The sequence below is a fragment of the Arachis ipaensis genome, chromosome B3 (assembly GCF_059453495.1).
Source record: "Arachis ipaensis isolate K30076 ecotype BB chromosome B3, ASM5945349v1, whole genome shotgun sequence".
NCBI classification, from domain to species: Eukaryota; Viridiplantae; Streptophyta; class Magnoliopsida; order Fabales; family Fabaceae; genus Arachis; species Arachis ipaensis.
The window spans coordinates 26752649-26771801 of NC_142438.1; the positions used below are offsets into that span (position 1 = coordinate 26752649).

General features: G+C 38.2%; 2 protein-coding genes across 2 annotated transcripts; both read right to left on the reverse strand.

Moving 5' to 3' along the window:
- Positions 1-831: 831 nt before the first annotated feature.
- On the reverse strand, positions 832-1126 carry LOC107634340 (protein transport protein Sec61 subunit gamma-like). The gene is made up of 2 exons (XM_016337868.3): positions 1033-1126; positions 832-947 (listed from the first exon to the last, which is right to left on the reverse strand). Exons 1-2 carry the CDS (start codon positions 1124-1126, stop codon positions 832-834), a joined length of 210 nt encoding a protein of 69 aa, XP_016193354.1.
- Positions 1127-15107: 13981 nt separating this feature from the next.
- LOC148570120 (uncharacterized) lies at positions 15108-15721 on the reverse strand. Its single transcript, XM_088506852.1, has 2 exons — positions 15632-15721; positions 15108-15548 (listed from the first exon to the last, which is right to left on the reverse strand). Exons 1-2 carry the CDS (start codon positions 15719-15721, stop codon positions 15108-15110), a joined length of 531 nt encoding a protein of 176 aa, XP_088362978.1.
- Positions 15722-19153: the final 3432 nt, after the last annotated feature.

A 19153-nucleotide genomic window follows, 5' to 3' on the forward strand; every position in this document is an offset into this window, starting at 1 on the left:
CTTTCAAAGCGTGGCCTATTCCTTTGTCAAATTAAAAAAAGAGAGAAAATTTGAATGCATAATAATAATTAAAAATTACAATTCTATAATAATAATTAAAAAGAGAAAATTAGAAGGCATAAGAATTGATTTTTTATTGATTTACATGAATTATTTATATGCTATAATAATAATTTAAATTAAAACTGTAATGTTCCCAAAGATATGAAGGATGAAAAAACAAAAAGTGATATACAGTAGAACTATGATTAACAAAAAGTTAATGTGGGAAGAACTCCTGCTACCATTTGCTTTAAAACTCTGTGTGTGATTGTGGCTCTCATCATCCTGCAGATATCATCAAAAATTGTTTAGAACATAAGTTGACACTATATGTAGTAATTATAGACATATTCTATTAATTTTAGCATAAGCAAAAGCAACACAAAAAAGTGAAGAACATACAAGTTACAATAAAGTTCACTGGTATAATCAAAAGACATTGCTCCCTCTCTAGTATCCAGAAAGAAGAAAATTGATTTGTAAATCTACCACCCCCTCTCAATAATGAACTATGCACAGAACAATAACTGTATGAAAGAACTTCATCTAAAGTAAATTTGCATAATTTCAAACCCTAATCTCAAGTAACAGTAAGAAAGCACAAAACCAACCACATTCTGAATACAATAAAACAACATTACAATTTTCCCCTTTTAAACTCCTTATTCATAGTTTCATAACAAATTGTTGCACCACACTCAAACAACACATCAAGCTAAGCTATAAACACAACAATTTTTTAAAAATTTCACAAATTTTTGAAAAATAAACAAATTATAAATCATATACCTAACCAGATCCGACGATGATGTTGTTAATGGGAATGAAGATGAGCTTGACGAAGAAGCCAATGAATCCCATAACCGTAATTCCGATTGCAGTACTAACAGCAACCTTGTAATATTTTACAAACGAAAAGGAAAAATTCAGGTTCACAGCATCCAGATTCAAATCAAAATAATCATAATTAAATTAATAAAAAAAAGGCACCTTTGCCATCGGGTTTATGGCAACACTTGATGAGCCTTACGCTATCCTTGGAGAACCCTCTGAGACGTTCGAACACTGAATCAATGGCGTCCATTGTCTGTCTTGTGCTTTCAAAACTGAAATTGAATTTCGACGAAGGAAGAGAGTCCATTCCTCTTCACAAAATTCCTGCAGAAAAATTTCAAGGAATATTCCTAAATAGGCAATAACATGCATCAAAGACAAATGGAAACCATATACCAAAACACAGGAGAGATGATGATAAGCAGGGGGAATATAGAAGAGGAAAAAAGAAGTGCTAGCTATGGACACATAGAATAATAATTTGAAAGATATGGTAGAAATAAATATGAATCTAAGAAGGACAGATTAAGAAGTTTCATCCACCCAAAATATTAATATTATGCAGAACAAATCAAGAAGCAAAACTGCAGCAGTCTAAGCTCGATTTTTTTCTGCAGTTTGCAAACAGTACTGAATAGTAGTAATACCTCAATGCTATTGGCAAATATCATAAAAAATTCAAGAGAGAAAAAAAATAAAAGAAACTCATTTGAGTCATGTAAGGTGACTTCTTTTATATGGAACAAATCTATATGGGATTCAAGATTGTCATTGTGTGTCTCCCTCCACTTTGGAGCAGCTGGCTATAGATAGTTAGTTGTTAAGCTATGGGTGAAAAGAAATAGCTAACCATCTCATCTACAAATTTTCAGTCAAGTACCTTTAAATGCATTAATTATAGATCTAAATCAAACATGTAAGTGCATGTCACATGATCACACCTATTAGCAATAGGGGCTCACAAAAGCTAAGTTTACTTCTCTTTATAGTTTATACCTTAATAGCAATGATTTGCTCTGGTGTGGGAGCAACCACTTTAGGCATCTATTGTTCTTCAGCAACTTCTGGAACATTTGGAGTTTCAGGAGGTGAAATTCTTTTTGGCGGTGCCTTTTGAACTTCATCTATAGCTTCCTTTGAATCAAACAAGCGATTCGCCTCCAATCTTTCCTATTAATTTCAAAGAACAATCCTTAGTCCTATAATTAATGAGGAAGTGGAGTTGGTAATAAGAAATAGACCCAACAATATATTGTTAATTTCCTTAACAAAGATGAGAAGAATGAAAAGTTAAGAAGGGCTAAATATTTTACTTATATATTTCTCACACACACACTCTGAATAACAACAACATAAACATACAAGACATATAAATAGTTAGGGAATTTCTTGGTGAAGAGTAGAATTAGGTGAAATAATCTTTTTGGTGGGTTTTTCCTCTACTAAACATACAAGACAAATTTTTTTTGGTGGGTTTTTCCTCTACTAAAAGAAATAATCTTCACTGTTCACCAAAACTTCACTCTTCACCATAGCATTACCCAAATAATTATACACACAGATAAGATGATGATATCTAAGATAATCCTATAAAGTAAATACAAGATAAACCTTATGAAATATGAATAGATATTCTAAAATAGATTATATAAACCATATCAACATACATCATCATCATCCAATAGACATTCAAATTTATGGCAATGTCTAGTTTAATTTTCAAGTCACTTAGCCAAAGAATGCTTAACCAGAGTAAAAAGAAAAATAAAAACAACTTGAGTGATTATAAAAACAAAAATAAAAACACTGTTAAATTATACAGAACATACAAACCCTAGCTAATAAACAAAAACCAAATTAACATATGCAAATCGAATACCTGGAACAATAAGAATCAGAAATTAAGAAATAAAAGATTCTAGGAATATTTTGGTAAAGAGTTTTGGATGCTTACTCCTCCCCATGGCTACGACTTTCTCTTCACTGAACGCGTTAGATTAAAGCTGAAACCCTAAATAGAGGGGCTTTTATAGAATTTCTCAACGGTCCAAAATAGAGGAACAGAGAAACAGAGAAATATTAGAAAGCATAACTAGTCTCCAATCAATACAAATTACAAAATATCTAATAATTAACAAGAAAACAAGCTTCCAGAACCAAGCACACACATCTAAAATGAAGTGAAGCTCAAGAATCAAACAAACCAGGGAACATCGAAATAGATTTTTACGATAAAAATCAGATCCTAACATTTTCCTAAATTTAATGTGCCAATATTTAAACTTTCATTTTCACATCACTGTAACATAGGAACAACGAAACAGCCAGGGAACCAAACTAATGGCCCTTATCAGAGGATCAGAGAAACAGAAGGAAGAAATACTTACCTTGTAGTATTTATGGTGAGGGTTGAGCACCGATTGAGGGAGAGGAAGCGACGATTGAGGGAGGAGCGAGAGAAAGGCAGCGTCTTTAGTGTTTAGGGTTTGTGAGAGAGAGATCACTGAGGGAGGGCACGCCGATGCAGGGTGCGCTGACGGAGCAGCGCCTACTGAACGATGAAGATGGATGAATGACGAAGGCTGGGTTCGAGAAGATGAAGCTAAGCGATGAAGATGGATGAAGCTGACGGCGCCTTTTAGGGTTTGAAAGGAAATTTTAGGGTTAAAAGTGAATTTGGGAACAATGTAAAGTTAGTGTGTTGTTGTTATCATTTTTAGGGTTAAATTTGATAACTTATAAGAAAAAAGGTTAAGTGTGGGAAAAAATAGGTGGGAAACTAAATTTTAGGGGAGGAAACTCTATTGGCACGTTTTTTTACGGTGCCAAAATAAACACGGTATAGCCACGCATTTCACGCGTGTCGGTTTCTCTCTATGGCCACACTTTTTAAGCGTGACAAAAAAAAGGGAGGCCAAATTTTTAATTAGTGGCCACCCTCGTAAAAACGTGCCGATTTCCTTCTATCGCCATGCTTTTCAAGCGCGGCAGTAAAAAAGCGTGGCCAAATTTCAAATAAGTGGGCACCCTTGTAAAAGCGTGCCGATTTCTCTCTATGGCCATAGTAAAAAAGCGTGGCCAAATCACAAATCAGTGGCCACCCTCGTAAAAGCGTAGCCATAGACTACTTTTGGGCACGCTTTAAAAGCGTGGCAAGAAAAAAGTGTGCAGACAGGCCTTTTTCTTGTAGTGAAAAAGCGCAACGCTCAGGAAACGAGATTACTTGCGTGCTAAGAAACCTAGAGATCATAGGTGTAACTAAGTAGAAAGTGGGAATGGAGGGTCAAAAGTACAGAATAGCAAGCTCCTAACTCAGCCTGCGAAGCCAAGGCTGGCTGGAGAATATTTACATATATATACATATCCCAAAAACCCAAAACACATAGCTAAAACCTTAACTCTCCGTAAACCTCTAAGAGGAACAAAATAAACAAGCTGATCGAAGAGAAAGTCAAGTACATATATATAAAGCTGTACATCAAAATAAAACCCAGAGACTACTCCGCTTCAGAAGTACAGACGCCTAGCGAGGAGTCTCTCAACCTGCATCTGAAAACAACAACATAGTATGGGGGTGAGAACCGGAGGTTCTCAGCATGGTAAAGCTGCCACGCACATAGTATATAAGGTCCAAGAAATGACAGAGGCAATCCTAGAATGCTGACACTCATATTATAAGACTTAATTTATTAAACAGAAACCATAAAAGGGGTAGGTGTTCTAAGGAGTTCCAAACTCAACTTAAACCTAACTTTAACACTAAACCTGCCCACCTTTCTTCCGTTCCTCCATCTCCAATGATATTTCACAGACAAACAAACAGACAAGTTCAAGCACAAGTAGAAGGTAGGTAGTGCGAGTAACAAGTATAACAATTAGCATAATATATATTCAGTTAGGCAACCTCAAGTAATACATAGCAGACAAAACAAACAAAATGCACATGATGTATGCCTGTCCTATGGCTGATGAAGCTCATCTGTCGGTTATCAAGCCAACCCGACAAGTCCGGTTTGCTAAACCATGGACTGTCCCCCGACGCGCATCCCCAAGAGTCTATGCATAGTTTTTTCTCAAATATATATAAAATTACTCAATGGGGGTCAACCTTCCCGGGAATTTAGAGTGCCCGGTCACACCTTACGTCGTAGGATCAACAGAGTATCGAGTGTCGACCTGGAACACGTACTGGCAGGACACGGTACTTTACCCAGGAAAACTCGTATCTCAGATCAATTGAGTATATAATGCCACAATAATATACATAACCATTGTAATATTTGCAAAATCATATCATACATGCCATAATATCATATATACTCCAATTATACTCATTTCCAAATTTATTTCACCACTTTTCCTACTTTACTTCACTCCAAAGTTATCTCAATTTCCTAGCTTCAACTAACTACTAGGCTTAGTATTACATTTTATAACTAAAAGGATGAGAATAGAGGTTTAGAAGTCTGAAATTTGATTTAAAAACACAAAATCCAGTTTTTGCAGAAAATAGGGGCAACGCGTACGCGTGGGCGTGCCAAAAACCCTTGCTCGCGTGTGCGATCCCCTAGTGCTCACGCGTATGCGAGAATAACAACCCGAAAGGGTTGGTCGCGTCGCGAGCAACTAAACGCGTACGCAAATGCTGGGCACGCGTACGCGTGGGCTACGCATACGCGTGAGCGTACGTTTTTCCAAAATTTGCATAAGTCTGAAAACCGCAGAATGCCAACCTTTTTAATCCCAACTTCTGACGCGCATAACTTTTCCATTTTATATCATTTTTCCTCCGTTCTTCGAACGGCGTAAACTTCACGGACCCAATTTTCATCTAAAATAAGTTTGAAATCATTTGGGAATTTGGAAGCTAAGTTATAGCTCGCCAAAGTTCGGCCAAAAACTAATTTTTCACAAACCTCAAAACCTCAATTTTCATTACACCAAACCAAATTCCACTACTTACACATATATCCAGCACAAACACGCTTCATAACATTCCAATACAACACCACTAACCATTCAATCATATCACAAACCCTCATACTTCCATTTTTACCCAATTCACACCTTAAACTTCTTACTTCCATCAATAAAATCTCTAACATGTTGTCATACATACATATATTTAGTCAATGTCACTAATTAATCAACAATATCAAAACACCAAAGGGGCATCATATCCCCATCATAACCATAATCACCAACACATGTTTAACTCCCATCATCAATCAATATCATAATTACTAAACATTCAAAACACATAATCATTCCAGCTTATCCTATGGTCCACTAGCCTAAGTTTTCATACGACATTATATATTAAATACGCAAAACCTAAACCATACATTGGTCGATTTTCACTATTTCCCGAGACACCACCAAGGCACCAAACTCAGCCCCAAAAGGTCCAATATACCAAGGCACAAGCACCCAACCTCCACCAAGCTCCAAAGCTCACAACTCAAGCTCCAACAACATATATATATATATATTCACATATACCATACATACATACTCAAAATTCAGAATTCAACATACTAATACCAAGATTTGGCTAGGGTTAGAGATCTCACCGTATCCACGGATCAAGAGAGCCAAGTCCAACAAGCTCCACAAGCTAGATTGAAGCTAGAGAACCAAAATCAACTAATTCTCAACTTGGATTATCTTTAATTTTTAAAAATTAAGGGATAGAGAGTCTGGAGTGATAGAGTAGCTTACCTATGAAATTGTTCTGATAGATTTGTAGAGCTCGACACGGTGGTCGCGTGGCTGCAAACGGTGCGGCGATTGGAGCTCGGAGTGGAAAGTTATGGTGGTTTGATTTGGGAGCAAGGGTTTTTCTTTTCTCACCTTCTTCCTCCCATGGCTGGAACGTGAATGAGGAGTGAAGGGAGAAGAGAAGCTGTGTTCTCTTATGTTATTGGGCTTAATTGGGCCTTAGGCCCATTTTGGGCCCGGTTTGCCCGGTTCGGTCCAATCTTGGCCAAATTCTTTGAAATTAGTGTCAAAATTCTTGTTTTAATGAGCTCTATCCTAATTTAATATAATATTCACATTTTTAATTTCATTTGTTAAAATTTAATTTATTGACTAATTATTTACTAATATACCAGGGTTTACATCAACCATTCTAATTTAGTCAAAACTCAAAACCATTATCAAACAAAACAAAACACAGCAAACAATATATGAATCAGAGTTAGATTTTAGATTTGTCATTTGTCAAAACAGTAAAAGTTAATCAAAACAAATGTTAAAACCAGGTATCAACCATTCTGATTTAGTTAAAACTCAAAACCATTATCAAACAAAACAAAATACAGCAAACAATATATGAATCTGCATCAGATTTTAGATTTGTCAGAATTCAAAACATTAAAATTTAATCAAAGCAAATGTTAAAACAAGTATCAACAATTCTGATTTAGTCAAAACTCAAAACCATTATCAAACAAAATAAAACACAGCAAACAAACCTAAATCTTTGATCTAAAACCTAAACCAGAAAATCAACATACCAGAAATCCAGAATAACAGTAGCGACGAGTCGATGACCAGGACAGAGGAGGCAAGGAGCAGCAGCGATGGCCAGACGACAGACCTAGAGTGCAAGAGGACAAATGAGCAGCACCGATGGCCAAGACTCAGGAGTCGAGAATCGACGATCAGCGACGACGACGGCTAGACAGAGCAGCAGCGGTGGTTAGGACCCAGGAGGACTGAGGAGGGACGGTGGGAGCAGCCTTGATAAGGAGCACCGCAACTGCTGGGTGTGGCTTTGCTGTCTGTGTGAGGCTTCGAGGTGCGAACGATAGCGTGATTGGACTGCATGAGCATGAGATGGGCCAACGGCGGCGGTGATGGCAACGACAATGGCGTTGGATGCTGGACGCAGCACAGTTGGGAGTGGCGGCTGGTGTGAGTGTGAGGTGTGACTATGGGAGGAGAAGCTTAGTGTGTTGTGAGTGGGAGGGAGTGAGATCGAGGGAGTAACCGAGTAAGGGTAAGGAGGCTGTCGATTAGGGATTTAGGGTGGGTATGGTTTCATCAGGTCGGGTCGGGTTGGGAGAGTTGGGTTTTGGCAAAAAAACACTAAGCCCGCCTTGCCCCGCCAAAGCCCGCAGTTTAAGCAGTATGACTTAGGCGGGCTTTTGCTATGTTGTGGTCCCAATTTTTCAGCCCGATCCGCCTTTTTTGGCGGGTTACGCGGGCCGGCCCAGGGGTTTTAGGCCTGTTTACCACCTCTAGATATAGTATCGTTTATTACTTAAATAAAAAAGAAAAAGATCAAAGTTTTTCTACATTTGTTTAGTTTGGATGGCATTTTTCTCTGGTAGGACGGATACTTGCGGAAAATTACCCTGTCGAAGGAAATACTTTGGGGCCTTTTGCTATCCATGGAGACAAAAAATTATAGTTGTCAAAATTGAACCGGTGATCGAACCGGTTAGTCTCTGGTTCACTAATTTATTAGTTTAACCGATGAGACACTGGTTGAACCAGTAGAACCGGTTTCACGTAAATAAAAATATAAAATATTCAAAAATCTAAAATTAAAATTTAAAACACATATCTTCACTAAATTTTAAAAATAATCAAATTTCAACAAATTATAATCCAATTATTATTAAATAAGAATATAAAATTTTAATATTTTTCATAATCAAGATTCTTTAATTTTTTTATATTAAAATAACAATTTTTATTTTAGTAACTAACTAATTATTTCATATTTATTATGTTATTGTATACTATATGTATTTATTGAAAAATAATATTAATAAATACCATATAATCATAAAAAGAATAATTATATTGTAATTAATAAAAATATTTGATATTTTTATTTATACATGTTTAACAACATTTATATTTATATTAATAATTATGAATAATAAAAAATATAATTAATTTAAATATAAATGAGTACAAAATTAAAATAAGAGAAAAACTCTACATCCATGTAAAAATTACATGGATGGTATCCAAGTACCTTCCACTCCACGCGTTTTTCCCCACCCACACACTCGTTTGTTTTACACGCACCTCATATAACGTATATAACGTAATCCTTCTTTTGCGTGATCAACCTTTCTCAACGTAAACCTTTCCATATAACGTAATCCAAGTACCTTCTTCTCATTTCGCATTCTTCTTCTTGTTGTTGTTATTGTTCTTCTTCTTCTTCTTCCTGTTCTCCTTCTTCTTCTTCAACCTAATTAAATTCGTTGTTCTCCTCTATTCGCATTTTTCTTTTCTGCATTATGGATCTGGATTGACTTCAATGTAATTAATTTCGTCGTTCTTCTTCTTCTTCATTTTCTTCTTCGATCTGCACTTCTAAATTGAAACAATGAATGAATCAACTTCAAATCAGTTGAATGAGTGCGATTTGGATAATTCTTCCGAAATGCATCAATTTGATGAGGTTTGGATTATTGAAGTTTGAATCGAATTCAACGGAATGCAATTGCTAATTTTATTCGAAGCGAATTGAATGGACTGAGGTGATCTATATCTGAATTGAATTAAATTGATAATATGTAACTGTGAGTGTGAGTAACTGTGAGTAACTTTTCGGTTCGATAAGTACTAAAGAGTTGTTTCACCATGTACATGTGTTCGGTTCGGTATGCAGAAAGGAGTCTAAAAAAATTAGATGAATATATTCTGTTTTATTCCCTAAGAACTATATAATTGTTTCACCGTAATTAAGATTTTGGTTCATTATAATTAAGATTTCGGTTCACCATGCAGACCAACTGTGTTGTGGATGAAAAATTTGTCCCAAAGGTGGGAATGATTTTCAAGACACTAGAAGAAGCTGGAAAGTTCTACAAACATTATTCCAAACTTGCCGGTTTTTCTACGAAAATAAGGAACACGACTCGGGACGGAGACAAGATTAAGAATCAACTAATTGTATGCACCAGAGAGGGGAGGTGAAAATCAAAGATATCTCCAACTTTGAAGACAAACCCTTTAGTAGGGTTAAATTGTCCGACCAGAATTTACGTACACATAATGAAGGATGTTGGTGGTAGGAGTAATTAGTCTTTATTAATTAAACAATTGTTATTATCATTGATTTGCTTTGTTGCTCTATGGTTGATGTTGTCGTTCCTATTGATGATGTTGTCATAATGTTGTTCTATTACTATTGCGCTATTGTTATTGTTAACATTATCCTAATGTCATTATTGTTACTTGGTCCGGCCATTACAAATCCAATATCATAAATCGGCTTTATCATCCATAACTCGGCATTATTCACATTATTACCCAGAAAATTGGCGTTATAGTTCGGCATTGCAGTCATTACTCGGCAATTTACGTTATTAATCGATGTTACAGTTACTATTCGACAATCAATGTCATTCATTAAAAAGTGATGTTACAAATCAGCTTAGCGGACTGCTTCACAAAAGTTAAACGTCCAAACCCTTATTATTGCTCTTTAATACAGGCAATAAAGCAGAAACATAACCGATTTATACATTATCACCTATAAAAAGGTATGATCTTCTATCCTAAAGGACACATTGAATTCTCAACACTAACTTAAGCTTCGGAGTGCCTTTGCAGGTACATTCCCCTGTGTTTCTTGCTCAAAGCTCTACGCGATTGGACACCTTCTTGGAGTAAAGCTCGGATTGTCATAAGGCTTAAAGGTCGGCACCGAAGGTAATAGCTCGGCGTCGACTCCCGGAGACTGAGCTCTCCCTTCAGGTATCCATACAAGAACAATTGGCACCCACCGTGGGGCCGAAAATATAAACCTCTCCATATATCATCGGCCTCGAGGTTCCCGTTTGAAGTCATGGCTGAACAACCTCCACCCACGCCATCCGAATTGCTCCAGATGGTGACCGAGTTGCGGCAAGCCATGGCCGAGGAGAACCAAAGAATGGCAAATCAAATTGCCAACTTGAATAACACTCGAACAAAAAACAATGACCGACAAGAACGGACAAAAGAAGCCGAACAGCAGTCAGGGCTAACACATGTCTCAGACACTACTCGATAGGAAGAGGAGCAACCCGAACATAATGAGGAAGCTCAGAAAGACATAGAGAATGACGATTAGGAAAGCTCCCATGGACCATTCACGGCGGAGGTGATGAACTTCGTGCTACCCCGAAGGTTTACTCTGCCGACCACCCTAACTCCCTATGATGGGTTAGGTGATCCGAAGAAATACATCAAGAAATTCACCTCCATAATGATAGTAAATGGTGCATCCAATAAAGTTTTATGCCGTTGTTTTCCATCTTACTTAGACGGTCCTGCACTTGATTGGTTTTGTTCTTTGCCTGAAGGTTCCATTTCTCGATTTCGAGACATATCAAAGCCCTTTGAGGAGCACTTCGCTGGATCAGCCATCTACCTACACGACTCCGATTACCTGAACACAGTCAAGCAAGGCCATCATGAAAGCCTCAAGGACTACATGACGCGCTTCACAAAGATAGCCATAAGTATACTTGACCTCCACCCCGAGGTGGAACTACACGCCATAAAAAGCGGACTACGACCAGGAAAATTCCAGGAAACTATTGTTGTGGCCAAACCAAAAACTATGGCCGAGTTCCGTGAAAAAGCTAAAGGACAAATCGACATCGAAGAACTCCGACAAGCTCAAAAAGTAGAAAAGCCTCACTATAGAGACGACGACAAAACACGGGACAGTAAGAAGAATTTCAAACCAATTCCACGATATGGTCGCCAAGACAAAGATCGGCAACAATCACCTTGATGACCTCACCAAAATCTTCGGACAGCTAAGAAAATACAACATGCGGTTAAATCCCAAAAAGTGTGCATTTGGTGTTCAAAGCGGTAAATTCCCCGACTTCATGCTCACTAGCCGAGGTATTAAGGCAAATCCAAAAAAATACCGAGCTATTTTAGACATGACAAGTCCACACACCATCAAGGAAGTCCAACGGTTAACAGGGAGACTTGCTGCACTTTCTAGATTCTTACCTTGCTTAGCTTCTAAATCCTCATGTTTTTTCCAAACTTTAAAAAACAAAAAAGCTTTCCAATGGACTAATGAATGTGAACAAGCATTTACAACTATCAAAGAAACTCTTTCAAAACCACCAATTTTACAAACCCCCCTTACAAGGGGAGCTATTATTCTTATATTTATCTGTCACTAACTGGGCTATAAGCTCCGCCCTTGTTGCAGAAAGAGAAAAGAAACAGTGCCCGATCTATTTTACCAGCAAAACCTTACAGAATGCCGAGCTTCGATACCCGAGCATTGAGAAACTGGCCCTCGTCCTTGTCTTTTCAGCCAGAAGACTCCGACCATACTTTCAGAGCCATGAAATCCATGTTCAAACAGATCAACCTTTGTGGCAAGTCCTGCAGAAACCTGAGCTGGCTGGCCGACTAGTAAAATGGTCGGTGGAGCTATCAGAATTCGATATCACGTACGAAGGATGAGCATCCATTAAATCCCAGTTTTTGGCCGACTTTATTACCAAATTCTCAGTACCAAGTACAACTGAAGACTACATCGAATGGTCTTTATACGTCGACGGGTCCTCCAACCCACAAGGGTGTGGAGCAGGTATCATACTTGACGATGGCCGTGGCAACGTCATCGAACATTCCCTCAACTTCTCATTTAAAGCAAGCAACAATCAAAGTGAGTATGAAGCACTAATTGCCGGCCTTAGACTCGCGGCGGACCTAAACATCACCGAACTTAAGATATATTGCGACTCCTTGCTTATCGTCCAACAGGTAAACAACTTATACCAAGTTAAGGACCCTTTGCTTTCTAAATACCTGGATGTTGTACAAAATTTACTTTCAAAATTTTCTAAATATGAAATACAGCACATACCAAGGGAGAATAATGGCCGAGCTGACATTCTGTCTAAACTTGCCAGCACTCAACCAAATGGGTCATCACTTTATCAGTCAACACTACTTAAGCCAAGCATTGAATAACACAAGTCTTAAGTGTAACACAGGAAGCAGATTGGAGATCCCCATACATACAGTATCTCCAAACAGGGATCTTGCCAGGCGACGTCGAAAATGCTCGACACTTCCGCCGACAAGCCTCCTTTTTTACAATTTATAATAATTGCCTATATAGGCGGGCATTCTCTCGTCCATTGCTTAAATGTCTTTGCAGAACAGAAGCCGAGCTTGCACTTGGTGAGGCACATGAAGGGATCTGTAGAACACACCTCGGAGCCCAAAGTCTGTATTCAAAAATCCTCAGAGCTGGATTATATTGGCCGACAATACGACAGGATTGTCAAGCGAAAGTTAAAAGCTGTAACAATTGCCAAAAACACAGTCCGATTACACATCTCCCGGCCGAACTCCTACATTGTTTCGAAGTTAGTTGGCCGTTCAACCAATGGGGCATTGATATCCTCGGACCTTTTCCCACAGCAGCAGGACAGGTAAAATTCCTTGTGGTAGCAATTGATTATTTTTCCAAATGGATAGAGGTACAACCTCTAGCCAAGATTACATCACAACAAATGCTTTCCTTTGTTTGGAAACATATTATTTGTCGATTCGGCATTCCTCGGCACATTATCACAGATAATGGTCGCCAGCTTGCCGATCAAAAATTCACATCTTTTTTGTAGAACTTGAAAATCAAACAACACTTCTCATCAGTAGAGCACCCACAAACAAACGGGTTAGCAGAAGCCGCAAATAAAGTAATACTTCATGCTCTAAAAAAGAAACTAGATGATGCAAAAGGTCTCCGGGCCGAGCTTATCCCAGAGATCATATGGGGATACAATACAAAAATTCACTCAACCACAAAGGAGACACCCTTCCATTTAGTCTACGGTTCAAATGCAATAATACCAGTAAAGATCTCCCAATCCTCACTACGCACTGAATTGGTCAACCTAACTACACAAGACATAGCTCGGCAATCCGAGCTTGACCTCATTGAAGAACTCAGATCGTCCACAGCAGTCAAACATTTAGCCATGCAACAGCACATTGCCCAAAGATATAACCAGAGACTTCATCCAAGATCATTCCGCGTAAATAACCTTGTGCTTAGGAAAACAGAACAAGCTAGGAAACCATCATCACATGGCAAACTAGCAGCTAATTGGGATGGCCCTTACCGAGTCACCGAGGTAATCGGCAAGGGAGCCTACAGACTACAAACCCTATAGGGTAAAAATCTCCCTAACACTTGGAATGTATCTTCCTTAAAGTTATATTATAGCAAATACCAGGGACAGTCCAGTACTCTTTTTCCTACTACCAAGATTTTTCCCACAAGGGTTTTGCTTGGAGAGGTTTTAACGAGGCTAGCCTACCTGGGCCTTTGGAATCAAAGGTTCTTCAATAAATATTTCATTTTTTCAACTCATCACTTTCTACATTTCTCGCTTCATGCATAAACATATAATGCCGATCTATACTATCAATCCGATCATTCGGAAATAATCAGTCATTCTGACTGCCGACCTTAAAACGGAACCCGATCACTCAGAAACAATCAGTCATTCTGACTGCCGACCTTAAAACGGAATCCGATCACTCGGATGCAATCAGTCATTTTGACTGCCGACCTTAAAATGGATCCCAATACTGGGATACAATCAATGAATCCGATAGCAGACCTTATAACGGAAATTCATTCAAACAAATATCCGATCTTAATCGCAAGCCGAATTTACCAAACAAATTACCGATCTAAATCGGAATCCAGTCATTCTGAATTCAACAAATCCATCAGATCTCTTAGTAAGGATCAGAATGCTATGATCCTAACCCGACTATGCCGCAAATCTTAACAAATAATGGGCCGGACTAACAAACTGCCGAACAAACCCTTCGCAACCGAATACATGTTAACCGATTTTAAATCAAAATCATAGCCGCCCACTAAAACACAATACAACTTTCTTTCAGCATCACAAACTCGGCCTAATCAGGCCTCTACATGATACTTCTCCATCAAATTAATAGCATTACACCATTAGTACCACTACTATATTTGGCATCAATGCCACATTCACAAACCAGAAAACCACCCACATATCATATAAACAACAATATCATATTATAGTCATAACATGCAGAATACAACATGTAACCTGAAATGCCAATAGTTTGTTGTTCACAAAACAGCAGCATACATAATATCACAAAATTAAGAGCAAAATAAGTCTACAAACAGCAGCAAAACAACACACAAACTAAACATTTTCATCTCCTTACTCAGCAGCACCATCATCTTCAACCATAACGCCATCCTGCACTATTTTGCCTAGATCCATTGCTGAGAAATCCACCTCGGGAGCTAGAAATCTCACCTGAAGAATAACCCTCTCAAATCCTTCAAGGAAGGAATCAAGAATTTCTCCTTGCTTGTTCTTCTCCACCTCCTTCAACCGAGCAGTAACCTCGATCATACGGGTACTCATAGAAGATAAGTTTGCTTCTTTCTTCTTTAAATCTTCAACATCTTTGGCATAGCTCTCTTTCACCTCTTTCAAATGTTTCTCAACCTCAACTAACTTCACCTCAAGCTCGGAAACCTTACCAACCTTTATAGCTAACTCTTCCCTCAAACTAGGATCCTCCTTTTTCTCAACCAACTTCCGATGAATCTTTTCACGGCTCCATCCTAAACTCGCCAGCCGCAGACCCACAACCTGAGGATCAGACATTAACACGTTACTTTTCCACAAAACAAAAACACAAATACAAACTTTTTACCTCACAAAATAGAAGTCACCTGCATATATTGATCAATCGCCACATCCCCCACCTCTTCCGCCAAACTAACATCGGACGGGGTCTGGCATACCTCATCAGCAGTAATCATGAAAGGATAATTTTTCCCCCAAAGCGACGACCCCTCACTCCGCTCAACAAAACCATGCAACTTCTTCTGATTATCACAAAACATATGAACCTCCTCCATCGGAACATCATCCTTCTCATCATCAGAAACGTCGAACAAATCCACCACATCACCCTTTCTCTTCTTAGCAATAACTTTCCTCCTCCCTGGCCTTGGCTGGTCAACCTCGCCAACACCGATCTTATCTGCCTTCGACAAGGATACCTCCTTATCCAAACCTTTGCTCTTCACCCGAGACCTCAAACTCGCTGCAGATACACCTGGGTACTTACCACCTGAAAAACAAGATAAACAAAAACCTGTTCAAAAAACCTCAAATATGATACAACATCCACAATTCAAAATCTTACCCAGATAATCTATAACAGCAGCCTTATTTTCCTCCCACTGCAGCAGAGCATAAACAGAAATCAACTCCTTCCGATCAACAACCTCAGTCAAAAACTCAATTATGCACTCATCTTTTGGACTTATAGTTTCAGGCACTAAAATATTTTGAGGCTCTGAACACCACCAGAGAGGAAATTTCTCCCCCAAATGCTCGTCCACATAGAACGGAAAGTCATCCTCGCAGCTACTTACCTTAAGGTACATTTTCTTAAAGTTCTTAAAAGACGATTTGTATAACTTGAACACACCAAACCCCAGAGAGCTGTTCAAGTTTACCCAACCACCCTTCCAAATACCATTCGCCTGAAACAATGAGAAAAACAACTCCACTGATGGATTTTCTTCCAAAAATTCCATAAGAATCTCAAACGCCCGAAGGAAAGCCCAACCATTGGGGTGAAGTTGTGAGGGTGCACAGTTCAATTGCTTCAGAACTTTACACTCAAAATCTGAAAGGAATTCTAACCCTTAGTTCCTCCAAAACACAACTATACATAAAAAAAATGCTCAAAACCCTCCCCTCTATGAAAAACTCTATCATCAACCGCACATGGGAGCAGCTCCAATCGAACCCCAGAATTAGCCCTAGCAACCTTAGACTTATCTATCTCATTCACAGCACCAACATCCAAAAACAGAGAAACACGATCCCTTATATCATCATTCACCCAGTCATAAGACCAGTCTACCTCCCCTTTCGTTTCTTTCTCATAAACCATTGGAAAAACTGAAGCAGAAAAGGAGAAGAAGAGAACACGATTAAACAGAAAAACCAAAAAGAACTAACAGACACTCACCTCTTTTACTCATGTTTTGGTTGAAAATGCTTGAGAAAAAATAAAACAGCAAGCATGCAAACCTTCAGAATCCCTAAGCTTTAACTCACACACTTTAACCCAAAATCTCGCTTCCAATTCCCATCAAATCAGTCACGTCAAACCCAATAAACCCACCTTGGAAACACGCAAACTCATTAATACCTTCATTTAATTATTTCTCTATCCTAATCATGAATGCCTATAGTCTCAGTAACTGTTCAATAAAGCACCTTGACCTGGGGGCTACAAGGCAGAAGCACACGCCGAACTGTTCAGCAGCCGACTCATACATCATTAAAAGCTCAACCTGCTTCATTAAACATTTTTCCAGGCTAAGCTTGGGGGCTGTGGTCCGGCCATTACAAATCCAATATCATAAATCGGCTTTATCATCCATAACTCGGCATTATTCACATTATTACCCAGAAAATTGGCGTTATAGTTTGGCATTGCAGTCATTACTCGGCAATTTACGTTATTAATCGACGTTACAGTTACTATTCGACAATCAATGTCATTCATTAAAAAGTGACGTTACAAATCAGCTTAACAGACTGCTTCACAAAAGTTAAACGTCCAAACCCTTATTATTGCTCTTTAATACAGGCAATAAAGCAGAAACATAACCGATTTATACATTATCACCTATAAAAAGGTATGATCTTCTATCCTAAAGACACATTGAATTCTCAATACTAACTTAAGTTTCGGAGTGCCTTTGCAGGTACACTCCCTCCCTGTTTCTTGCTCAAAGCTCTACGCGATTGGACACCTTCTTGGAGTAAAGTTTGGATTGTCATAAGGCTTAAAGGTCGGCACCGAAGGTAATAGCTCGGCGTCAACTCCCAGAGACTGAGCTCTCCCTCCAGGTATCCATACAAGAACATTACTATTATTCTATTGTTAATGTTGTTGTTGCTCTTGCCATCGAAGGAATGCACCTGAACGGCTGAACCCAATAATGACGACTATTTGCGTGGGTATATACAATGTTATTCGTTAAAAAAGAAAAGTAAAGGAAGAAGAAATTTAGAAAAATGTAGTCGGTGGTGTGTAGGTGTATCCATGCATACATGCAAGAGCCTAAGAGGTTAGCAAGTACACTAATTGCAACACTTCAAAACCAGTGACTCAGTGAGTTCCTGGTCTTTATAATTTTCTTTTCATTTCTCTTCTTTTCTTTTCATTTATAAATTGTAAGATGTCATGGTACTTGATTTACATGCCTTGAAATGATCCTAGGAAAGTTGATCAACAAAATTATGTGAAATAAGTGGCTTGTTCAAGGCCGGTTCATAAGAAATGGCTCTGACATATTAGTCTAACACTAATAAATTGTCTATTAGAGGATTGTGATTGTTAAACTGATTTCAAACTAATTTAATATTGAGAAAAGCTCTACATCCATGTAATTTTTTCATCCAAGCTATCCAAGTAACTTCAATCAGACGTGCCTCCCCAACCTCCTTACGCGTTTGTTATACACGCGCCTCGTAAACATTCTCAATGTAAACCTTGTTCTCTTCTCGTGTTTTCGTTCTTCTTCTTCTTCTTCTCTGTTCGTGTTCTTCTTCAACCTAATAAAATTCGTCGTTCTCCTCTGTTCGCGTTTTTCTTCTCTACTCGCATTCTTCATTATTGATCTGCATTGAATTCAACGTAATAAGCTTCGTTGTTCTTCTTCTTCTTCGTTTTCTTCTTCAATCTACACTTCTGAATGGAAACAATGAATGATTCAACTTCAAATCAGTTGAATGAGGTTATTACGTTGAGACAACTAGGAAATAATTACTGCATGCTATCAGAATAATCTTAAACATTGAATAAAGTAAAAGGAGGCCACCGAATCGAACAACATTTATTTGGTGAATCAAAATCACAAAGGCCACTGAACCGAACAATATTCATGTGGTGAATAAATGGTGATCAACTTTCAATCAACAAGAATAGTATTTCTCCTCCTCTTCCTCTTCCTCCTTCTTCTTTCAAATTCGTTCACGTAGGTTATTCTTCTTCAGTTCAGTGGATAGTTTAACTAGGGCTTTGAAATTGGTTGTTACTATGTTTAGTACTTCTTTTGCATGGAGAAATACTGTTCTTGTTGATTGAAAGTTGATCACCATTTGTTCACCACATGAACATTGTTTGGTTCGGTGACATTTGTGATTTTGATTCACCAAATGAA